The sequence below is a fragment of the Mus musculus genome, chromosome 18, assembly GCF_000001635.26.
Source record: "Mus musculus strain C57BL/6J chromosome 18, GRCm38.p6 C57BL/6J".
Lineage (NCBI taxonomy): Eukaryota > Metazoa > Chordata > Mammalia > Rodentia > Muridae > Mus > Mus musculus.
This window is the reverse complement of record NC_000084.6, coordinates 58880591-58906892: the sequence shown is the minus strand read 5'-3', so window position 1 is coordinate 58906892 and position 26302 is coordinate 58880591. Positions and strand designations below refer to the sequence as shown.

The following is a 26302-nucleotide window of genomic DNA, read 5'->3' as shown; positions in this document are numbered from 1 at the left end:
CCCTATGTAAGGTCTGGACTAAAAGGAGTCACTGGAGAAGTTCAGGGAAGTACAAATGTCTGCAGGTGCGACTCTTACTCTTACCCTCATTGCTGAAGTCTTTTGCCTCTGCGTGTCTCCTTATCTATTGTTTAGTATTAATACCAATAACAATAAAGTACCAGTAGTGGCATTTTAATTGTGTAGTTGCTATTAATCAAACAGTGTTAGGTTCATTAGTTACCTATTTTTATTTGAGTAGCGGAGGTTAAAATGTTGTCCTGTGGTATATGAATTCTGTCACCATATGCTTTTCCTTGCAATTTTAATATAGCTTTAGATATGAAATATTTCCTTTGAAACACTTCATGTATATAATTTTAACATTTATTTTTCTAGATCTTAATCATTCCAACCCATATTATTTTCTTCTCACATTTCTATTAACTTCATGAGAAAATAAACCATGGAATATATAATTAACATGAAATAATGAATAATAACAATTTGTTGGTCTGCAGTTTATTTCTAAGCAAATTGATTTGTCTCTTTACTAAATAATTTATATTGAACTAGATTATTCCCTATATTCTATTCCTTTACGAGGTCTGATATTTGTAACATATTAAAAGAAAAAAAAAGAATAACCACTTAACATTTTTAGATGGTCAAATATAATATCGGCAAAAGCATGGAGTGGATGTCAAAGACATTCTAATTTTAAAAAAACATAAAATTAATAACAGGGTCAGAAAGAGAATTCTCCATATGTGAGGTTGCAGACTGGGTCGAACTCATGTGCGCAGGTGCCGCCTATCCTGAATGATAGAAAATGGAAAAAGAGCCCAGGGAACACCTTTAACAATGAAGTGTATGTTCTGCTTTCAGCACATGCCAGCATCTATTCATCTGCTCATTAAAATGGTCTTAATTTCGCATAAACTTTTCAAGAGTGAGGTAACTTTGAATGAATGAAAGAAAGAAAGAAAGAAAGAAAGAAAGAAAGAAAGAAAGGAAGGAAGGAAGGAAGGAAGGAAGGAAGGAAGGAAGGAAGGAGAGAAAGAAAGATAGAGATAGAGAGATAGAGAGATAGAGAGAGAGAGAGAGAAAGGAAGGAAGAGAGGAAAGACAGACAGACTGGCTGACTGACTAGTAAATTTTATATTGTACTGGGAAGAGAAAGAAGCCTGCGTGGAGGTAACAGCTACTGTAGTAATTGGGCCAGAAACAATGGAAAGTGGAAGCTAACATCCAGATCTTGGTATTAATGTTTTCCCACATCTAAGAGCAAAAGATTCATTCACTCATTTAAGCAAGAGGGTCACAGGCTTCAATTCACAATAAAATATGAAAATTCTGGTAATGATGATGATGATCAATAGTTTTAAAATTGAAGCAACGGAATTCTGAAAAATATGTAGGTCTATTGGAGGTATTTGTCTGAAAGTGGTATAGATTCGATAGCTAATGAAAACAGACATGAAGTGAGAAAGATGAATGAAACGTGATGATCAAAAAGATAAGAATAATGATTTCATAAATGCTGGATTATGATTTTAAACTCATTGGTGGGCTTGATGAAGACTTCTTAAGTCAAAAAGATCCATTAGTCAAATAACAATAGATCCATTCACTTGTCAATAGATTGGGGATATTTGTCACTACCACAAATGTTCAAGAATATGTTTTTGGTAACACTTGTATTTTGTTGCTGTTGTTAAATATATAAAATTTGATCTAGGGTATTTGATACATGAATGCTTGATCTAAAAACAACTGTGCAGTTCAAAATGGTTAATTTTACGTTTTTTAGTACAGTTTTTATCTTTTTCAATTTTTACTAGTTCCCGGAGAGAATTGTACAATGTATTTGAATCATACTCACCCCCACGGCTCTTTTCCGATCCACCTCACTACCTACAACGAGTACCCTGTATTTTGTCACAGCAACAGAAGGATGAATAACACAGCAAGTTTCTTGTGTTGTTATTACTGATACGTTGTATTTAAGGAGTAAGTTCTCCACATGTTCAGGGTGATTTTATTTCTCTGTGCTATTCTCAAGCATCTACGGTTGCACCTTTTATATTTCAGGCTATGGCCCTGTACTAATTAGTATTACGTAAGTGAAGGAATGTTGTTATGCATTTTTCATAATGTAGTTCTAAAGAGATTGTCTTCTTAGCATTCAATTATGTTGGTGGGTTTATTAAAAATTGTTGTTTGGGGTTGTGTAAGTCTATTTCCAGACAGCTTATTTTAAGGAGTGCATTTAGGTTTTCAATTGCTGTCAAGATTTTCTCTACATTTTGTTTAAAGGTATGTATATGTATATGTATATGTATATGTATATGTATATGTATATGTATATGTATATGTATATGTATATGTATATGTATATGTATATGTATATGTCTCTGTTCTATTGCTGCAGACCAAACCAATCTTTTAAAAGAAGGAGCTTGGGAAGTTTTGTTTGCTTTTTGTTTTTGTTTTTGTCTTCCATGCCCCCTGTGGAGGATCTACCAAAGGCTTGAAGGAATTCTGAGTCCCCCGTCCCCCCTTCCCCTTAAATGGGAAGAACTCAGTCTCCAATAAGCATGAAGGAGTGTGCTGAGTCAGAGGAGATTCTTCTGGGTATGCACCCACTCTGATGAGCAGAGTCTTTGTGCTCATCTTAGGTAAATCCTGAGAGTTATGAGAAGGTAGGAGTAAATTGCCTCACTCTTTCGGGGTCTGACTCCACCCAATTATTACCATGTCTTTAAAAATCTGAACTCCGTGGCAATAACACTCTGGGAAACTTGGGATAGGGTCAGTCTACACAGATGACCGGCCCTCCATATTTCTAGGCAGCTCTTCATGCACAGAGCTCAGTTCTCTGTTATCCTCAGAGATACTCCAGTGATCTCCCGAGATCCTGGCTGTTCTATCAGTGGAGAGATTGTCCTCGAAGAGCTGGGTTAGCTGTGGGGCTTCCCTGGAACATTTTCCTTCTTTTAGGGATTATACTCCAATGACTTCAAACTGTTGGCACCTAAACTTTCCAGTTTCGTGGCTGTTTAGCACAGAAGTCTGGTGCCAGTTACATTCACTCAGTGAAAGTCTACACATGTTCTTTCATGCAGTTTTTCTATATGAAAAGTTTATTAATAATTGTTGTATATAATTGATCAGAAACTATTACTAATTACATGGGTTTTGTTTTCAGACAAATCATAGTGCTTCCACTGATACAGTATGAAATTTTGATAAATATTATGACCTAAAATTAAATCACTGCCACACAATGGATTCTCATCCATTTTTGTTAGCTGAACAGACACAGGACATACTATTGTGCATTGTTCCCCGTTTTCAAAGCTACAAGCTCTCCTTCCTCATGCATTCCAAATATTTTTGCTAAGTACATTCACAAAGCAACTCATAGTTAATTAGCCAGAGATACAACAGAAAGTCTTTTCTCAGATGGGCCCAGTAAAATTACATGTTACTGAACACTACTTATGAACTTACTTTGTATGGTGATGTCTGAAACATATAGAATACGCTCATAGTACTTACTTAATTCCTTCCAAAATTCTCCTTCATTTTAAGATATTCTCTCATAAGTGGCTATATCTCTGATATCACTGATTCTGAGTGATTTATTTTAATTAACAAATGTTTTGTCAACAGAGCATCCATCCAACAGTAAGCCTCAGAAAGATGGATGATAAACAGGATGGAGAAGACTAGAATCATTATTGCCAAGAAATCATGGAACAAAAGCATTGTATCGAGGAAGGATGGAATTTGCAACAGAGATGCTGAACTAAGAACATGACTTAATTGGCTTTGGCAATGTTACCTTGTTATAAGAATAGCTGCATCCACCGCAGCAATGTCTTCTCCCCAGCTGGTCGACATCTCCAAATGCACATCATTCCTCCGGCCAAACTCTTCGTGCTGCCACTTACAAAAACTCTCCAGCATTTTCTCTCCGTGGTGCCCAATATACAGATCTGCCTACAACAGAGGTCGCTTTCATTTTTCAGACAGATTATTATCAGAAATGGCTAATGAGTGAATCAATTCATTAATCCTAAGGCAACCTCCCAAATGACAACTGCCAACTGCTGAATACAGCATTAATTAGAACATGTAAGTCAATTAGTCCTAATTCATCCTGAGCTCACACAAACTACATGAAATGAACAAACCTGAACTTTGTGAACGTGTAATAATGACTTGGTCTGTGTAGAGTTACCATGAAAATCAAAGAGTTATAATGAAAAACTTAAACCTCTGATCTTTTAGGCTTGGGAAATAGATTATTCTGCAATTTATGTATAGAAGTGGCATTTAATTAGTGCTTTTTAATTAGCCAGAGTGATGCCATAAACTGCTCACTATTTCAGTTGCAATACAGATAAGAAAGTAAATATCTTCAACACATATGTTTAAATAATAGAACAAAGCTGTCTTTTAAAATGCCTTAAAATTACATTTTGGAAAGTTAGAATTTGTTGTTAGGATCCTTGGAAACTCAGAACATTCCATTTTTCAAATAAAATTGAGGGATTAACCCAAAGCAAGGGTCAGTTTTATGTATACTTTGAGTGATTCAGTGGATATTTTTGGATTTTTAAGTCAATAAAAGAATATCCCGAAAATACCCTTCACTTAAAAGTTCCCGAATACAATGTCCCATCCACTTAACTGAAAAGAAACTCAAAGTGTCCTTACTGGTGTTTCATGGAGGAGAATGAGCTTTAGCACACGGAGGTTGACCTGCACACCCAGACTCTTGTGCTGGAAAAGGTTAAAAACCTAAAAGCCAAGAAAAATTAGAATTTCTAACATTAAATGAAAACAGGCTCATTTTTGCTCAAGGCTAATAAGAAAAAAAAAATTCTCAACTTAGTATAAAAACCTTCTTTTAAAAGTTGGTAGACAACACATTTTTTAAAACATGGTATCTAAATCTTTATGTTTCTTTTTTTAACTTAAATTTTATTTAATATGTATTATACAATGTATGGTGAAGGCAGCAAAATCAAATTTCTACAGATCCTTTGTACAGCGATGAGGCTGGCTCAAGCCAAGGCTAGTAGGGTCTCAGAATGCAGATAAAGATAAGCAGAAGGGACAGAAGTCAGGAAAACTGTCCACTGGGGGGAAGGTTAAGTGTCAGTAAAATCTGCTCTCAGTTAATAGTTCCATTTACTCTTCTGTGACAACCACTCTCCATTAGCATTTTCTGGTTCTTCCTTAAGGAAAATTCAGCAGTAACATATGTCAAAGGATTACTGTGTTGATAATCATCCCTAACACTTGAGGTACAAATTATTTTCTCCACCTCAGAAGTCGGCCACCATACTTACCTTCCTGGGCATCAGCCTGTTTAAATTGTATCTAGAACACATTATAGGTCCTCCTCATCACCTGGAATCACATTGTTATTTAAAATTGCATGCATGCTTGAGTTAAGTGGGTTCTGACAAACATCCATTTTTATTCCACCCCATAATCACTCCATATGCTACAGGATTACTAATAAGATCAAGGTCTTACAAAGAAAGAAAAGAAAGGGAGAACCAGGGAGAAGAAAGGGGGAATAACAGAAATGAACAGTTTTGCTTCTCAAAATTAACAACACAGCTTTTAAGGTAAAGCAATATCTGAAAAGCCCTTTGCTATTTCACTGGAGACTGATCAGTTTGATGTGCCTAGGGCATCACATTGCTCTCTCATATTAATCAAAGAAAGGGATGAGTTAATTTTCAAAGAACCAGAGGCCCCATGTTCAATGTCCAACGTTACAAAAAAATATATCCTTTAGGCTGGATTCTATTTAGAGTTTTGTTGACAACCTTCCATGCATCCTAGGGTTCACCTACCATATTTAGGATTGTCAGAATGAATCTCCTGGCTGCATCTGCTCCGTGGTAGGAAACCATTGCAGGGTCTGCAACTACTACGGTCTCGATGTTGTATTCCTGGGATAATTTGTAGGAATACCGTTTTTCTCGTCTGTTGTCTGCTATTTTTTTAGACCTTGGTCTTCCTTTATCTGCAATAGAGAATGGATATTTCAATACATCTATTAAAGTGTTCATTCATGATAGACATCAACACCAAACAAAATCCTACAAGATGGTATCTCAGAGGGCTGTGGACTACTGATCAGATGTATCAGTTCTGCTGTATTAAGGTATTTTTGTCTTCTAGTCCTCCTCCATATCCCCACCTGTAAAGTGAATTTAAAATACAATCTTCTTTCTAAGGTTACTGACGACTTATGTATATAAAAATTAGACCAGTAAAAATTTCCAACAAACCATCCATATGAAATATAATAAACAAAAAATGTTAGTGATTTTGTAACCCAGTTGACAATAGAAATGTCTGCTTGTGAAAAGGTACCCAAAACAACTGTTCTGAAAATTCTGAGGAGATGGCTCTGATTAATAAATCATCATGAATGAGATGCAAGGCTTTGACTCCACCTCATATCAAGTGGATATAAAAGTTAGATCACAAGGTGATGGCAATCCCTCCAATGTTCCTGAATTTGCGTGGCAACTGAAAACATGATATTTTTATAAGGATGATGATGAAATATTAACCATTGCTTTTAATAAAATCATGCTATGGACAGAGAGAAAAGAGGGCACCCAAATGGAAGAAGACATTTGCCATGTATTTCCGGATGACATAAACAAAGAGAAATTCTAATTCAATTAAAAAAAAAAAACCCAAACACAGACAACAGACTTGAATAGTTGCTGGTCAAACTCTAAAACCTCTAAAGGACTAATTTATGTACAAGAAGAGCCTCAACCAAGCATTCCAAAGTGAAAACACAAAGCCTAATGGAGGAGAATCAAAATCCATACAATGAGTAAAATTAAAGAGACATAACAGTGAACACTCACAGGATTGGAGGGAAACTGTCCATCCACGTTATGTGATGTATTTTCAAAACAGCTACATACATCAAAGAAAATGGCTAACTGGAATTTTGGTGTCTGTCCTCACACTTCCAAAGACTTTACTGATATCACAATCAACTATACAAGAGGCACTGGTGTCCAACTGGGCATAAACACTCTGAAAAATTGATTATCATGGTCTATGAACATGAAACGCATATACAATGATCATGCCTCAAACACCTCCATCAGAAAAAGTACAAACTATGTGCAAGTAATTTGGAATAGCAGCGTTCTTAATAGTTCACATGGCCGTCTATATTTTAGCCTGTTACGCAATGAAACTAGAGGGACACTAGACAAAATGGAAAGAAAACAACTGCTGTAAAATGAAAGCTATGGAGGGAAGGAGGTGTGATATTTGTGTATACTGTGTGAGGATTACCTGTGAGTTATTCATAGGCTGATTGACTCCTCTGCCCCCATATCTGGTTGTAATGCTTAGTCTAAGGAGCTCTGATATCACTGACTGTAGGCATTGATCCCCATTAATTCTCTGTCAATAAAAACTGACCAGTCAATAACTGAGCAGAAGAAAGAATAGGTTGGGAATTGTGCCAGCCAGGGACAGGAGAGAGGGAGGGAGGAAGGGAGGGAGGGAGGGAGGGAGGGAGGGAGGGAGGGAGGGAGGGAGGGAGGGAGGGAGGGAGGGAAAGATTCACAATGAGGAAGTGGTCCAGGTTTGGCCCAGAGAGCCAGACCAATACTCAAATGCAGGATTAGAACAGATTATTAACTGTCCAGTTGTTGTGTCATTGTAATGATTATGAAATAAATCTTATAGTCTCTGTCTCATTCATTTGGGACCTGACCAGGAACAAAGAAAAACTGCCACTTTTAAAAATGCATTTACAGAGGACTCTCAAAAACCATGCTATATTGTAAAGAGAAGCCAGTTATAAAAGAATAGGTAGGTTGAGGCCGTTTGGTTGAGGCTGTTTGCAGACTTGTAAGTCCTGGAGCTAGAAACCAGGATATTGATCATAGAGTAGGAGTGTGCCCAACTGAGATGTATGAGTGGTACAAGTATTTCCTGTATCCAATTCAGTGGTGGTTCACAGGTAGCACCATATAACTTTCATGTGCTGCTGCCACAGTGATGTTTGTGATCTAACAGCTTCACTGAGGTACCACTGACATGCCAAAAAGTGCACAGGTATTTTTGTGCATCACGTAATAAATTTTAGTATCAGTGGTCCTATAGTCACCTTTTCTAACCATAGCTCAAATCAGTTACCACTTCAGTCACAATGAAAGCAAAACTCTGAAAGAATGTTGTCTCCTTCACACAGTGTGTGTTCCTTGTTGACCAACATGTTTTATATTTTTTTTACCACAAGTTGTGGACTCTGGAAATGTGAAGAAAACCTTCTGTTTCAACTGGCAGTGCTCCTTGAGTCTCTAACCTTGCTGGGGTTCAGGAGTGTGCTCTCATCTTTACCATTCATCATACTGGTTTATAACAAACCTTCGTACTCAGGTTGATTGGCTCCATCTCACTAAACACCTATTCTACCTCTCACATTTGATGGTTTCACGATTCATTTACACTGGGGATCACTTGACCTCCAGCTCTCCTCCTATGATTACCTTCTAGACACTCGAGACACCCCTGAGATCTAAGAGGAAACAGATGGCAAGACAACAGCTACTGAGAGCTCTGTGCCTTCAGCTATCCGCATAATTACTCTTTCGTTTTCCTTGTAATAGGAGATATTTAAATATCTACTTAACAAAACGAGTTTTATCCAAATATCAAATCAAAAACACTTGAATAAATTAATGCAAGTATTATGAAAACAGAGACAAAGGCTCTTCATATTCTGGAGGTGAACATAGCAACATCCAAGAAAGCAATGCAAAGTGGCAAGACAGAAAGTGGATGCATGAAACAGAGTATGTTGACAAGGTTCGATTTTATGCAATCTTAGCTTTTCTAGAAATGAATTCCAAAGCTCAGAGACTCAAAGCTCCAAAGGAAAGCCAGGAAGAGAAATTGAGCACAGCAGTGTTTTCTGGTCTAGAACACTTCAAAACTAACTGTGTGGCTTCTCCAACTGTGGTGTAAAGTATACCTATAGTTAGAGACTCCAATCTGCCTTACAGCAAGGATTAGCTGGGAACATTCCTTCAACCTTATTTATGAAGTGACTTATTTTTTGCCAGAGTCAATCCCTAATAAACATGTCCTGAGAAGCTATGTGTGTCCTCATATTTTACCACTGTTGGCCTGAATGGAAATGAGAAACTTCATGTTCCGTGAAGCATTCTTTCACTACAGTCATGAGATGAACGTGGAAACATAGAGTAACTAAAAGACACTAGGTGGCTTGGAACAGCCACATTTCATTGGCTTCAGGTTACCCTTTTATTGGTTTTAGGGAGGGTGGATAGCAAAGACAATTGTGTTTAGGTATCCATTCTCATGCCACCAACACTGCCACTCCTATCTCTTGGCTGGTTTGTGACTCTCCAACCAGAAGCATTGTTCAGCCTAATGCTCAAGCTTGTGACAATCCAGCTAAATGTCCCAGGGCAGAATATGAGAACTGGGATTTATGATTCGTAGAACATCATTAAAACAAAATTACTTGTCCTTCCTTCTCTCAGTCTCAGCCTACTGAGCTATGATCCAGACAAACTGTAGTGAGTTCAGGTACACATTACAGGGGAAAACACTGAGGTACAGCACGGGAAGCAGTAGGGGCAGGGGACGGAGAATTTGTGGACACTGGATGACGTCTCAGATCAGACTTACTATCTTGCCCTGGCTCTCTGAGAGCTTCTGAACCATATACGGAGTTGGAGATACAAACTCTATCTCATTCGAACCACTATAATTTACTATGGCAACTTAGAGCCGCTCTGGACCTACTAGCATGATCCCTTACTGCCCTCAAAAGGGTGCCTCTTATGAAGTATTCATTATAAACTCTCATATCTATGACTTCTTCCACTCTCATGGCTGTGTGTATCCATCACCATGCAAAGAGCTCCCAAAGAGGACAGAGTGTTTCCCTCACATAAAACCTGCCAAAATATAAGAATTACCAGTGTATACAGAGATCTGAGAAATTTTAGGGATTTTGAATATCAAAGGTAAGCATGGCCAGATGATAGTCAATTCATCTTTTAACAAGTTCTCTTTGCACTGAACCGAGAATTCTGACTTATCCTAAAACAACTGATTTTCATGTAGCATTCTAAAGCTTTGTAACATTGAGTCAACAGAGTAGCTAGACTATTCCTCTCTTCTACTCATCACCCAGGGGTCACTCTTTCCATCAGTGCTGGCTCCTTCACTGTTAGGAAGCTGTGTGCTACAGTTCTATCTTTGACTCTCCTTTCAAAGGAGACGTCCTTATTATTGACTTATGCAAGCTGCCAAAGTCAAATTAATAGTCTAACCCTGCTGTGGCATCTATGAGCCACAGCAATGACCAGCTCAGCAAGACATTCACAAGGATACAACAGTGACATTTACTTCTCAGGGGTAACCTACAGTTGTCTAACTGAACATAAGGAACACTCAATAGGATAGAATCCACCCCTTTTTCTTCTTTAATTTAATTGTATTTGTAATTCATTTCTTACACTCCATATTCCATTCTCCACACCCCATCCATCCTCCATCTATTCCACATCCCACACCTTCTCCCCACCCCACCACATCTCCACATGGATGTCCCCACCTCCCACCCCACCTGACCTCTAAACTCCCTGGGGCCTCCAGCCTCTTGAGCATTAGGTGCATCATCTCTGAATGAACACAGTCCCGGAAGTCCTCTACTGTATGTGTGTTGGGGGCCTCATATCAACTGGTGTATGCTGTCTGTTTGGTGGTTCAGTGTTTGAGAGATCTTAGGGGTCCAGATTAATTAAGTCTGCTGACCCTTCTACAGAATCACCCTTCTCCTCAGGTTCTTTCAGCCTTCCCAAAGTCATCAACAGGGGTCAGCTGCTTCTGAAAACTGGTTGGGTGCAAATATCTGCATCTGACTCTTTCAGCTACTTGTTGGGTCTTTTGGAGGGCAGTCATGATAGGTCCCTTTTTGTAAGCACTCCATAGCCTCAGCAATAGTGTCAGGCCTTGGGGCCTCCCCTTGAGTTGGATCCCACTTTGGGCCTGTCACTGGACCTTCTTTTCCTCAGGCTCCTCTCCATTTCTATCCCTGTAATTCTTTTAGACAGAAACAATTATGCTAATACTATACAGGCCAACTACCAATGACAGATAAGTCAGAGAATCTTGAGAAGGTTGCCACTTTCCAAAACCAGGACACTTCCTAACTCTACTCTAATGAGCTTTATGACCACAGATAAGAAGAATTTTTATCTTTTATTAAAAGAGGCTCTATTTTGCAGCAGGGGACAAGCATTACAGAGCTTAATGCATCGACTGTAAAAGCCACAACTTGTTAAAATGCAGAGATCAATTCACTGTGTGATACCTAGCAAGAATTGATATATCTACAACACAACCCCTATGCCTGTGGCTGAGGATACACTACAAACCAAGTGAAAAAGAAAGGTTGTAAGAGCCAGAGAACCAGGATGCTATGCATATGTGTGTATGTATACATGAATATGTGTTTGTATATAAGGGAAACTGTACCTATTAATTAAACCTCAATAGTATGAAATATCAAATAAGACCTACATAATGACAATAGCAGTTGACGTGACAACATGGATGTTTCTCAAAACATCTCACAAAGTCTTACCCCTAGATGAAGAGATGCATGCAATTAATGGCCCCCAAGAAAAGGAAACAGTATTATCCTTGGATAAGTCCACTGATTCTATCCCAGTGGTCAGTCTTAACACATTTACATATGAGCAACACTAAATGTATTCAGCATATTCTATTTATATGTGCATAGTATATATGTGTGTATGCGAGCATGTGCATGCGTGTGTGCACATATGTGTACGTAAAAATACTAAAGAAGAACAGGTCATGAAGTTTAGGTGAGGATATGGGAAAAGTAGAAAGGGGAGAGAGACATATAGAAATTATATGAATAGAGCACACTTGTTTTTTATGTTAATTTTGTTTCTTCAAGAGGGGCTGCCCCAACGTGGAGTGGATCACTTACTCTGGTGATTTCAGGTGAATCTTCTCCCCATTTTAACTGATCAAATAAAGGCTAGCGCCTGTGATTGGGCCGTGGAAGGAAAAGGTGGGACTTGGAGTTTTAGAGAGGGTAAAAAAGGAAGGAGGGGACAGAGATGAAGAGACGGAGGAGTGAGAGGAAGACGAAGGAACAAGAGGTAGAAGGAAGATGGAGCAGAACCACATGGCCTGGAGGAGGCACAAGTAGCAAGATGTCTCTCATAGCTGGGGAACACAGTAGTGTAGTGGTATATCTGCCCAATCTAAGCAAACAGTTTACAAATATTATAACTGATTTGTGTGTTCTTTGCATGGGCTTATTGGAGTTGGAGATTTACTGCAACACGTTTGTGTAGAATTCTAAATAATAATAATAACAACACAAAATATCATCTGAATAGTAGGAATGTGGTTGTGAAAAATAATTAATATAATCAGCACAAGACAAATAATCCATAATCCATGTATGTGATGATTGGTATATGCTTGGCCCAGAGAGTGGCACTATTAAGAGATGTAGCCTTGTTTGAGTAGGTGTGTTACTGTGGGCATGGGCTTTAAGGCCCTACTCCTACCTGCTTGGAAGCCAGTCTTCCACTAGCAGCCTTCAGATGAAGATGTTGAACTTTCCCATGTCTGCCTGGATACTGCCTTGCTCCTTCCTTGACAATAATGGACTGAATCTCTGAACCTAGAAGCCAGCCCCAGTTAAATGTTGTCCTTAAAAGAGTTGCCTTGGTCATAGTGTCTGATCACAGCAATAAAACCCTAACTAAGACAGAAGTTGGTCCCAGGGACTGGGGTACTGCTGTGATGGGCCTGACCATGCTTTTGTTTGGAGGAATGTGGATTTGGGGACTTTGGGTTTGGAAAGCAGTAGTATCACTTAAGTGGGGCTTAGTGGGCCATCCTTGTAGGAATATGGAAGACTTTATTCCTGAGAGTAATTTGAACTGTGCAGACCTGATCCAAGAGGTTTCAGTGGAGAATTTCAGTATGTGGCCTAGAGATTGTTTTTGTGGGATTTTGGTGAAGAATGAGGCTACATTTTGCCCTTGTCTGAAGAGTCTGCCTGAGGCTAAGGTGAAGAGACTCAGATTAATTGCATTGACAAAGGAAGTCTCAGAAATGCCCATCATAGACCTTGTTCTCTGGTTAAGTCTTATGAAGAGCATTTTTAAACACACATAGCACAAAATATATGGTTTGAGTATTAAATGGGCACCAGGAAATAAAATGGAGCTGAGTCCTATTCAAAGAGTTAACAAATTAAGGAATTGAACTTTGAAGCAGGATCCTACCCAGCTACATTTAGATCCAGGCATAGCAGTACACACCTTTAATCCCAGGAGATAAAGCCAAGTAGATCTTGTCCCAAGGCCAGCCTGGGACAGAGCAACTTCCAGGTGAAAAAATTTAGATCCAGGCATGGTGGTACACACCTTTAATCCCATGAGACAGGCATGCAGAGCTCTGAGTTCAAGGTCAATCTACAGAGTAAGTTCTAGGAAAGACAAGCTTAGGCAGAGAGGGAGTTGGAAACAGAGAGCTGGTAACAGAATAAGGGGTGCCATGTTCTAGCCCAGCAAGCAGTAGAACACGGCAGCTTCAGCCATGTACCTCTGGCTTTAGAATGAAAAATAGAATGGAGTACTGGGACAATCGATGCTGATTAGCTGGAGCTAAGAAATGAGTGGTGATTAAGAAGAGACCAGAATCACTGAGGTGAAATCTTCTGGGAAGTGTTTTCTGAGAGCACAAAAAAAGCTGTGTTTCAGAGATAGCCAAGGTTTTACCTCACGTGGCAGCTGTACTTGGTAAAATGTTTAAGAATCACCCAGGTGGTATTGCTTTTGAAGGTATGAAGGGGTCATATAGAGCAGCTGAGGCTTGGCATTGTGGGAAGCCATGGAAGGTCCTTGGTGAAGGTAGAGCCTCAGTTCTAGTTGATGACCCAGGACTGAAGATGTCATGCAAAGAAGCCGAGGCTTGGCACCATGAAGAGAGCCTATGAGAGGTTATTGATAAGGCCTAGTTGCAGCAGAAGACCCCAGTGTATTGGAGATAACAGTACCATGGGATGATCACCAAGAACAGCAGCAGCAGTGGAGTGGATTAACCTGAGCTTAGAGTGCTACAGAGAGCAGAGCTGGAGAAGTAACACCAGCCCTTTGGAGGAGCCCAGAAGATCATGTGTGGATCCCAGCCATTGAAACAAGAAGCTGTAATATTGAAGTTGCCTTTGAGACTCCAAGATGTTTGTGATGCCAGAGCCGTGGACTCTCTACTGAAGAACGCTGCTAACAGGAAATGGAATATTATTGTTTGCATATGCTTGGCCCAGGAAGTGGCACTATTTGGAGGTATAGCCTTGATGGAGTATGTGTGCCACTGTGGGCATGGGCTTTAAGACTGTACTCTTAGCTGCCTGGAATTAGTCTTTCACTAGCAGCCTTCAGATGAAGATGTAGACCTCTCAGCTCCTTCTGCACCATGCCTGCCTGGATGCTACCTTGCTACTACCTTGACAATAATGGACTGAACCTCTGAACCTGTAAGCCAGCACCAATTAAATGTTGTCTGTATAAGAGTTGCCTTGGTCATGGTGTCTGTTTAGAGCAGTAAAACCCTAAATAAGACAATGTATGACATTTACATGAGGGAAAGGAGTAACACAGAGACCAAGCTAAAATAAATCTTAAAATTCTATTTTGTTAAGAATATTGTAACATTACCCAAACCTAAGTCATGTTATTGTGTTAATGTGCAGGTTTGAAGTACAAAGTAAAATGCAGCAATGAACACAGTACATATAAAGAAAATAAATACATTTCATATGTAGCTAATTTCAAAATACTTTCCACGCACAGAGCTCCCCAATATAGGTAAACCCAACCAGTCATCTGATTGCTGACAGCTTTCTGTCCTTGCATGCAAATGTTTTATCCAAATAGGTCAATATATTATGCATATTATATGTACTATGTAATGTATATCAGGAACATTGTGAAGAATGTTTGCCAAATATGAATCATGTGTTTATGCTTTATTAACCTATTAAAATCAAGGATGCTCTAGACTCTGTGTCTCGGTGAACAATGGCACACAAAGCCTGCACTGTGTCCTTCATTAATTTGAGTAATTAAAGGCTGGAGCTCATTAGGCTGCAGAAGTTAAAGGGTGCAGATTCTCAGGATTACTTATACAGAGCAAGCTTTTTAAAGAGACTATCTCAAAGTTACCACTGCTGTTGTTTCTAGTTTCCAATACTAAAGGAGTTTTTCTTTTGTTCATAATGATATAACATGCGTTTGCTTTTGCTCTGCACTCCTTTTGAATTAACACGTCCTAAAATAGGGAAGAGGCTTAGTCTTATACAACGTGGTCTTATCTGATACACTGAATCAGACAATAATAATCTCCCCAAACCATAGAAGAGCTTTTCATATAGTACATGAATTTTCACAAAACAAGCCTCCTACACAATGTATTTCATATTTTCTCCTAAATCTGAATAAGCGCCCCAGAGAGCTGTGGTCTCTGCAAATATTACTTACTCTCACACTTCATAAACCTTGCCTCAAGTATCACAGTCGATTTTAGAATTTATATCCTGTACATTAACTACATTAACATTAAATTCGAACCTATAAGTCTAATTTTAAACTCATTACACTGAAAATCCTTAAGCTCCTATCTTCTCACATTATAATAAAAAACATTTCTCGACTTAGGGACTACTTGTTGAAATGCTCACATCAAATGTCTGAGAGACCTGTCTTAGGGGACAATTTTATTCTGATGTTGGCTATGGTACCATTCCGTCTTCTTTCTATTCTTGCAAATATGACAAATTTCTGCCTAAAGGTCACAGGATTGTAAACAAACAAATAAAACCACATTATTATACCTGTGACACCACAGATTAAACATGATGGGAAGTTGATGGTTGGAATGTTAATGAGTTCTAAAAGTCCGATATTAAGTGTATACTCTCCCAGAGGTGGATTAAGTAAGTCTTTGAGTTCACAGTATTCACTCAAAAGTCTGGAATTCTTATCAGTCATTTCTACTGTGCAATGCAAAACATAAGAAAGACTTCCCAGTTCAAAAACTTGCTAAAGGAGGTCCTGTGCTGGCCTTTGAAGAATTTTAGAATTTCCATCTTTTAATATTAAAATACAGTGCCACATCAAAACACCAACTAGTAAACCTATCATATCTAATTGCTATTAAGCAAATTGGATTCCAATTTAATAATCAAGAGACAAAGGGAAGGGTGAGTGCACACCAGGAGAGGTGGGTTTGGAAAGGCGGAGACAGTGTTTCTAAGAATTCACTTCCTACTTCACACAGAGTTAAATTGTCTCAGGATTAGTTACCTGAAATGACACCACAGTGATGGCGGTGAACAGCTGAGTTCTCTGTTACTTTTTCCTCTGTGGACCTCTTCTGCCTGTATAAACGGTGCGGGTGACCTATGATGGCCATTGTATCATTGAATGGCTCAATGAATAGGAAGTCCTCATTGAGCTGTATAAAGCCCATCTGGAACACATAACACACACACACAGACAAAAAAAGAGAGAGAGATGTAAGAAATACCATTGAGAAATTGCTTTTCAGATTCCACACCCACACTCTGTTTTCTTTAACGAATGTGCACACGAACTCTTTGCAAAGCTATTTTTGCAGCCCCACTAGGAAGCCAGCCACCTTCTCATAGTATGACTTCATCTTGATGCACTTACTGCACTAAGCATAAACTCCATTTAGTTAGCCTGAGCCTGTGTGGGTGGGAGGCAGAACGCCAGTAACAGATGCACAGTAAAAAATCTGGAATGCTAAAGACTGACTTTGAGAGACCCATGGGGTCACTAACATGAACAACGTGTTCAGCGACAGCAAGGCAGTTTTTAATTGCAGGCACCACACAGGCCAACTTCTTGACAACCTCAACTTAGTGAAGCAATCCGTGTAAAATATTGAGGCCAATGACGAGGCACAGCATTGAAATTAACATAGAAAATGTTTTAAACTCTGCACAAAACACTTTAGAAACTTTTCAGAATGAATCAGAACTTTAGCACGATACCTTCAAGCACAAATTTCATGTCATAGAGTTTTGACTTATCTCATTGGGCCTGTAAACGTAAACACTGTAAAATATAGTTGGGATCAATACAAATGATCAGTTTGTATTTTTGTTTTATGTTGAGGCTAAGCCTCAGCACTTGTTGTGTTTGTTCCCTTCTTGAAATATAAACTGCAGAAGCCCATAAACAACCACCAAACCCAGACTCTATTACGGATGCCAACAAGAGCTTGCTGATAGGAGCCTGACATAGCTGTCTCCTGAAAGGCTCTGCCAGTGCCTGACAAATACAGAAGTGGGCAGAGCACAGGGTTCCCAATGAAGGAGCTAGAGAAAGGACCTAAGGAGCTGAAGGGGTTTGCAGCCCCAAAAGAGGAACAACAATATGAACTAACCAGTACCTTCCCCCCAAGAGCTCCCTGGGACAAAACCACCCATCAAAGAAAACACATGGTGGGACTCATGGCTCTAGCTGCATATGTAGCAGAGGATGGCCTAGTCAGTCATCAATGGGAGGAGAGGACCTTGGTCCTGTGAAGGCTCCTCAGTAAAGGGGAATGCCAGGAAGCAGGAGTGGGTTGGTGAGCAAGGTGAGGGGGCAGGGGATAGGGGATTTTCAGAGGGGAAAATAGGAAAGAGGATAACATTTGAAATGTAAATATAAAAAATATCTAATAAAAATAAGGTGGAAAAAAATGACATATAAACTGCATTATAACCTGGAAAATACTCCACATAGAACTGTCAGAAGTTGGCCTTTTCAACATTTATTATTTAAATCTAAAACCCAACCTATAAATAACATATATTTAATAATATTAACATTTTAGCAGGCAATTTTTATAGAAATCACTTTCCTGAAATATGAATTATTTAACCCAATTATATTTATATAATGTTTTTAATTCAGCCTCATATAACCACATGAAATGGATGGAGCATTTGAATTTGGTGCACAGATATAGGTAGCATAATAATTTCTTCAGAAAGAGCAATCTTTCCAAACAGGAGATTAGTAAAATCTACATTTCCTCTGAAAACGAACTGCATTTTCCTTAGAAGACCATGGGATGTTTTTTAAAATACTACATACGTGTTGTTTTAAAATATTCATGGCCTTTTCCCTAATAGATAGCAAGAGATCAACTACATATAATTTAGTTAACAAATATACTTAACTCAGTGACTAAAACTCTGTATCTACTTTCTCCATTTTTGCAGCTAATAACTTCAAATGCAATTTTTACTTCGTTATTAGAGGGCATTAAATGTTCTATCAAGCAACATGAAGTGATAAGAGTATACTACTTCGTTTTACTCTTTATCAAATCTCCACTGCAAGATACTTCAGAGTAAATAAAAGTCCTAACAAGTTTTGACTTGTTATTAATTCAGACAATTAATAAAATTCTGAAGAATTATTATACAATCCTGCCACCTCTCTCTGTCCTTTCTCCTCAAGCCAGATTGACCACCCTCAAAACACTAAGAGTAAATGTTTTATCTAATAAGCCTTTAGAATGTATGTGTATATATAAAAATACATCCACACACACACATACATACACACACACACATCTTCATTTGAATTTTAAAGTAATTACATGGACTCAAATTTTTTCCTTGGTCATTTTGAGGATAAAAAGAGTACAAAGTAAAAATATACAACTTAATACATATTGATATAGGCCATCTGTACAAAATGAGACTCAGTGGTGTTGAATTAGAAACTGACGCACATGATGAAGTAGGGAAGTGCTATGCTCGGGTCATAGGTTCATGTAGCATCCTGATTCACTCACACTTTTCAGCCAGCAATGACATTGCAACCGATGAATGAGTCATGATGTTACACATCTCATGCAAACATGCCAAGTTCACTTAAATTCTGAGTTCATAATATAAGACACTCTCAACAGACTCTAAACTGCTAAATTCATAGCAGTGAGTCCTAAAATATTAAGCTACACGTAGTATCATATAAAATCTAATGACCCCTTGAATAGATTCTACAATTTTGAAGTGCCATGACTTATTACTACCGATGGGGTTGTAAGAAAGTTGTTGTGAATTCACACCCATGCACACACACACACACACACACACACACACACACACACACATACACACAGTAACAGGGGTATTTGAAAAAACAGGGAATGTCCTTGTCCTGGGATCTGCTACTGATTAAATACTCTATACCTGCTCCCTGATATTTTTATTCCAATAATTATGACACATGTGCCGAATATAAGTGCCCAAACATTACATTTCTTGTTCCTCTATCAGCACACTAAGTATAGCTTGGAATATATATATATATGTATATATATATATATATATATATATATATATATATATATTCTGTTAAATTTTGTTTGGCTAAGGATTAAAAAACTATAATATAGACTCCCTGGGGCATTAAAACTATATCTAAAGACATTTTTTTAAAAAACAAAATGGGCACTTTAAAAAGGGAAAAAAATGTTAGAATAATTCTAAGGGTGACTCATCCGCTCAATGCACACCTACAGCCTAAGTAGTGTGTGCCAGGCCTAGCTCCCTCTGAGGCACATTTAACACCAAATGTCAGACTGAGGACTTTCCATGAGAGCCTGGAAATCTATACCACAACACACAAGTGTTACAGCTTTTGTCTGTATCATTCAAAATACCAGCTTAGATTAAACCTCGGGTTTTCTGTGTCCTCAGAGAGAGGTTTTTATTATTTTTTTTTCTACTAGCAAAATAAATTGCTTTATCTACACTGTGGTTTTACAAGCTGTGAAAAACTACCAACCCCTATTAACCTCTCTGTACAGTGCTCCAGTGTTCAGCAGGCTTTCCTTTAGTGCTAGCATAGAAGAAAACCAAAGAACGTATGAAATAACAGCACAGTACGTGGCTGTGTGGCCATCACTTCTGTCCTTTCCAAAATTACTTTGAAATACTGTACAATTACATCAGATAATGAATTTAAGACTTGACGTCGTTCCTATCTTTATTTCTGTTATAATGTCTACTGATTGTCAATTATTTGATTTCATGATTTACAAAGTTCAGAGGAACGAGTCTATTACTCAATAAAATGCTAGCCCCACAAGTGCTGGTGGCTGGCTTTGAACCGCAGAACCCACTTAAAAAACTCTAGTCTGACGATGTGTCCCTGGGGAGGCAGAGAAAAGCAGATTCTTAGAGGACTTACTGGCCCCACAGCCCTGTCCAGTTGGCCAGTTCTAAACCATTGAGAAACCCTACTTAAAAAAAAATAGTAGGGGCTGGGCATATTGTTTGTTCTTGGCCTGCAAGCAGGAGTCACCTGGGACTGGATTCCTCATCATCTATGTAAAAGGCTGCGGTTGTAGCTCTTGTCTATGCAACTCTAGAGAAACCCACTGGGAAGGATGTGTGATAGGTATATCCTGGGAGTTGGCTGGCCAGCTTGCCTTGTTGAATCTGTGAGCCCTAGGTTCAAACCCTACCTCAGAAAACAGGGGAGAGAGCAATAGAGGTAGATACCTGGTTGGAACTGTGGCCTATACACACCTATTTTAAAATACACACACACACACATGCATGCATGCATGCATACACAGGCACATACATACACATATATCTACCTACGACCTAGAAAACCTTGAGGTTGTTTTCTGGCCTCTACATACATGAATACACCTCTACACACATACCCACACATGCATATATATATATATATATATATATACATATATATATATATATATATATACAGCACACACAAAAATAAAAATAAAAAAAACATTTTGAAAAAGAATTTCAGGTTTTCTTCAATTTAACATTGCTTATGTGAAAATCAGTTGTTATTTCTTTTAGGCCAGTGCATCTGTGTCTTACACTCAGGTCTTGTTTTGTAAGCTGTCGCCGATATGGGTCTCCATTCAGGTATATCCATTCTGTTCCTGGCAACCCACAGGCCTACTCTAATTACTTCTAGAACATTAATCTGGCCAATGATCATTGCTGTTTAAACATGGCTGCTTCAGTGAATCAAGGGTAACTCTTCCATTTGTTCAAATGAATTTGAAGCTCCTTAAGAGATGAGCAGATGTCATTAGGCATGTAGAACTCACTAAAAAACGTACATGGCCCAGAAGCCGTGCGGCACTGTCTGCCCACCCTGGGTGATTAAACTCCCTTGCCATTTCTCTCCTGGATACTCACTACCCTCACTCTTTCATACCTCCACTTCATTCCTCCTTGGTTCCTCCTTGCAATTTTCTTTATTTCTAGGGGAAATTTCCGTGAATCAGTGAGTAGTTACATATTACTTGGTAAGTATATGGGTTTGTGAGAGCACGTCATTAAAACGTGCTCTAGCAATTCCACTCTTGAAAATGAAGGAAATGAAAAATGAGTCAGAGAGATATGTGCACTCCTATGCTCATTGGAGTATTGTTTATACCTGTCAGTCTAACTGTACATCCGCAGAATAGGGAATAAAGAAAACTTGATATGTATGCTATGAATATTAAATGGCCTCAAAAAGAAGAAAATTCAGTTTGTAGCAAATTACATGAATCAGAGGGAGTTTGTGTTAAGTTAAAGAATAGAACAGAATATACAAATTACAAACACTAAGTAATTAGCTTGATTTAGCCTTTCTTAACTATTACATAAAATAGTTATATATATAAAAGAATTAAAAGAGTTGGGGATAATGAGATAAAGTCATGACAATTTCAGGATATCCAAAGTGTGTATACAAGGAGGATTTGAATAATAATGCATTGAGGCTGTTGCTCTTGAGGTGAAGCACAGGGAGATGACAGATAGGTTACAGATTACAGGCAACCAGTCAAAAAAAGTGCCTGATTGAGAGAGAAATGAGGAAATGCATTCCAAAACTTAAGTCCACACATGAAAGTGTATGTGTGTGTGTGCACGCGTGCTCACACACACCCGTGTAAGTAAATAAGTTAAACATTGTAAAACATTACATCATTTTAATAAATATTATCTACCAATTTTATGAATGCTATGTATGAATACAACTTACAAATAATAATAAGACACACGATACAATAAATTCCTTAGCAATCGTTGATTTTCACAGAGTTTTTTTTGTTGTTTTTTGGGTTTTTTTTTTTTTTTTTTTTGGTGTTTGTTGAGCTCTTATAATTAACAAACATGGATAAATCCAATAGGAATTTTGATTAATTTTTAAATTTATATTAGCACTTAAGGTGAAAGTGAAAGACACCAGACTCTATAATTCATTTGTAACTGATGGCAGTGAATCAGATAATAGCTTTAGACCACTAGAAGAATGTATTACCAAATGCAAAACCATTTTCTTGATGTAAGGTCTATAGCCACCAACAATTTAAGTATATCCCACATTATTAAAACCAGACTAGTATTAACTTCATGACTATTAAATCAATGAAACAATACAACGGACCATGAGTCATGCAGATTTCTGTGGTGTAAATATTCCTCCCGTGGCAAATTTTAAACTACCAATGTGATATAATTGAATCTGACATAAATGAGTATGAAAGAAACTAATAGACCATATAAGATGTAAAATCCATGCCTCCTAAATTCATATATTTAAATAACAAAATATTTAGAAATAAATAACAAAAATATTTAGAAATGATACATATATGTGCATATTTAGCAGTGTAATCATTTAGTGAGTTTAGAAATTTAATCCTTTTTTATTAAATATATTTATTCACTTTAGATTCTGATTGCAGCCTCCTCTCTTCCCTCCCCCTCCCAGTCCCACCCTCACACACCACCCCCATCAGTACTTGCCTCCCCATGGATACCAACCCACCCTGGCACATCAAGTCAAAGAAGGACTGAGTGTATCCTCGACCACTGAGACCAGACAGAGCAGCCCAGTTAGGGAAAGGGATCCAAAAGCAGGCAACAGAATCAGTGACAGCACCCTGTTCCAATTGTTAGGGGACCCACAAGAAGACCAGAATGCACGTCTGCTATATACGTGTAGAGAGCCAAGGTCTAGCCCACACATGCTCTCTGGTTGGTGGTTCAGTGTGATCCCATATGGGCCCTGGAGAGTTGACTCTGTAGGTCTTCTTGTGGTGTCCTTGAGCCCTCTGGCTCCCTCAATCCTTCTCCTCACTCATTTACAAGACTCCCTGAGCTCCGTCTAATGTTTGGCTTTTTGTCTCTGCATCTGCCTCCATCAGCTGCCGGATGAAGCCTCCCAGGAGACAGTTAAGCTGGACTCCTGGCTAGATGTCCCTGAGGCTGGCAGGCTTCCTTAGGAAGGCAGGCAGGTAGAACTGGGGTCCAGACTATGGCACTCAGGGGAGGGGAGAGTGCCCAGCTCATCTCTGATGGCTGTCAAAGCATTATATCTTAAAATGTGAGTACAAAACACGGCTTAACCAGAATTATAGTCTGCTTTAAATGGTATTTTGCTATAATCAGAATCTGAAGTGTTTTTATGTATTCCTTATCATATATAAATCTGTACAGAAATATATTTCTGACCCATACATAGTCATGCTATTTTTCTATCATAAGAAAATGATCTTTCTGACATGATCCTTTCAGCCTCTCCCTTATATACTCGGAATAAACTTTAAAGTGCTAATGCAGATCCTCAGGGAGAAGCTATGAGAAGCCGCTGCGCCCATATGAGGAATCACCGGTCTCCCTCATTCTGTTCTTACTACTCGGATCTCACATCACCATAATGAACACATTTTATCTGTGTGAACAATCGTTACACTGAAGTGTTTTCAGATAACAATTAGTGCATCAGTACATGTTGACATATGCCAGATATCTCATTCTTCCCAGGATATCTTTGGCTCTGTGCACAGCTATTATTTCTTCAAAATCAAGAAGACTACTATTTCATCAACTATCCACTGCCTTCCGTGGCCTTTCAGCACGTCACATTTTCTGTTCCTGTACTGTCTAAGGTAGTTATTGTCCCAGTTTACTCTGAGTTGCCTGAGGGGCTCTGAGAAGAGGGACTATGTGTAGCCTCCTACCTCTAACCAGAAGGCCCACTCCAGCATCAGAACTCAGAGAAATCTGCTCTTAACCCCATGTGTTACTCTCCTCTGGACTAAAAGGGAACATGCCGGTTTGCTGTTGTGTGTTCATGCACCTATGACTTCATCTAGGGAAAATCCAGATTTCATTTCTTCCACTGGGCTTTTCCAATGCCGCCTTCCTTATATGTCCAAGTAATATCTCGAGGAAACTTTTCAAGCAACCAGGCTATAAAAGCCATTCTGTTTTCTTTCACAGCCAAGAAGTTTCAAAGAGAATCATAAAAGTATAATAATAGAGAGACACTCAGAGATCAGCTGGGAATTACCGACGGCTTAAAAATCAAAGAACACAGCACCTTGGAAATGTTGCGTGGCTTGCTTAAAATTCACATCGCCAGGACCAGCATCTAAGGCTCCAAATTTCCAAAATAAAGTTCAGTTTTAAAACATCATTCTAAATTTATTCTCTGGGAAAAAAAATTATTTTTCTGGCTATTCTATCTTCACTCAAACTTCCAAGGTCAACACCACCTCTGTAAGTTATGACCTGGAGGTTCTTACAACGATAAGCCAGAATTTCCCAATACCACAAACTGTTCACTTTCACATTTCCTGTTGTCCCAGTACTTTTAATTTTATTTTTTGTATGCACTTCATACACGAGCACTCTATCTACATCCCTCACTAATCCAACCCCAGTTCCTCCCATGGCTCACCCTCCCCTCCCCCAAAGTCCTGATCTCCTCTTTATTATCATTACAAGTCAATCTATATCTATACAAGTACATGTGGATACAACCTAGGGAGTCTGTTCAGCAATACACATAGGTACATATGCCCAGGATAGACCATTTGGGGTCAGACAACTTACCTAGGCACTTACCCCTGAAGGAAACTGATTGGCCCTGTCCCAGCATCCATTGACCACCTATAGCTCGGCTAGATATGGCAAGATTCTTTATGCAACAGATGGAGCTATGAACAGAGATAACTAACAGGGTGGCCAAGATTCAAAGGGCAAGTGGTAGCGATGTGTTCAACCCCCCAAAAAAGACACCAGAAATGCAACCCTCACACTTGATAAAGTCACAGAGAGGGAGAACAGATTTTAAGAGGCAAAGGCTCAGGATGCATGTTAGACTATGTCTCCTAAACACTGAAAGGAAGGGGCTGACAGGAACCCTCAACAATATGGCTGCATGAACAACATCGGCATAGCGATAATGCCAGTTGAGGTACCAAGTTTGTGTTAAACAGGCCTTGGTCCTCATTACAAAGCTCATCTTTGACCAGTACATGTTCTCTGCCTTTATAACTCTCTGCTTAGATAAGCCCTCCTAGAGAGGCCATTCCAGTGCCCCACCCCAGTCATCTGGCTTCCTGTTAAATCTGCTTTCTTCGTCTTTCCTTTCCATGATCTCACTTGGTGAATCATCCTTCTCTCTGAACTGAACTAACACTTCTCGAAGTGCATATTTCTTCTCGTGGATCCATCTACTTTCTATTTACCCCTTGTTCCAGTTACTTTCTATGGCTGTGATCAAAGACTGGACAAAACCAAACCAAGAGGAGAAAAGGGTTTGTTTGGTTTACAGGTCTCAATCACAGTCCTTCGATGAGGGAAGTCAGGGAAGTCACACAGGAATTCAACCAGGACAGGAACATGGAGGCAAGAACTAAAGCAGAGACCATGCTTCCTTCTACTTCTCATGACCAACTGCTAAAGGATAGTGTCACCCACAATGCACTGGGCTCTCCTGCAGCAATCATTAAACAAACACACAAACAAAAAGCCACTTAGACATGCCCAATAACCAGTATGATAGAGGTAACTCTTCAATTAACATTCCCTCTTCTCAAATGACCCAGTTTTTCTCACTGACAAAATATCTCATAAGCACATGCATGCTAAAACCATATGCAGTCCCTTACATGTTTCTTTTTTTAAAGAACGTACGTGTTTATTTTTTAAACATTGACAAAAGAGAGAATTGTTATATGGCAAAGACTTTAATATGTATTGCTTCACTTAATCTGCTCACTGATCTTGGAACGCACTTGATAATTTACTAGTTTTATAGTTGCAAAAAAAAAAAAAGTGAGTTTCCAA

General features: G+C 38.8%; 1 protein-coding gene across 9 annotated transcripts in view; it reads right to left on the bottom strand.

Moving 5' to 3' along the window:
• Adamts19 (a disintegrin-like and metallopeptidase (reprolysin type) with thrombospondin type 1 motif, 19) overlaps positions 1-26302 on the bottom strand; it is a 217691-nt gene that overhangs the window by 146790 nt on the left and 44599 nt on the right. For 7 of the 9 annotated variants that reach the window (XR_003952519.1, XR_003952520.1, XM_006525919.4 and 4 more), the window contains exons 3-6: positions 16455-16620; positions 5862-6034; positions 4708-4791; positions 3830-3987 (exon numbers count right to left, since the gene is read on the bottom strand). Coding sequence is in view for 5 of the 9 variants with exons in the window: in XM_006525919.4 (XP_006525982.1) it covers positions 3830-3987; positions 4708-4791; positions 5862-6034; positions 16455-16620 (581 nt within the window). In the remaining 4 variants the exon portion in view is untranslated. Of the gene's footprint in view, positions 1-3829; positions 3988-4707; positions 4792-5861; positions 6035-16454; positions 16621-26302 lie in introns of those variants that run through there. The other 2 variants (XM_030250456.1, XM_030250457.1) reach the window with 1 other exon arrangement.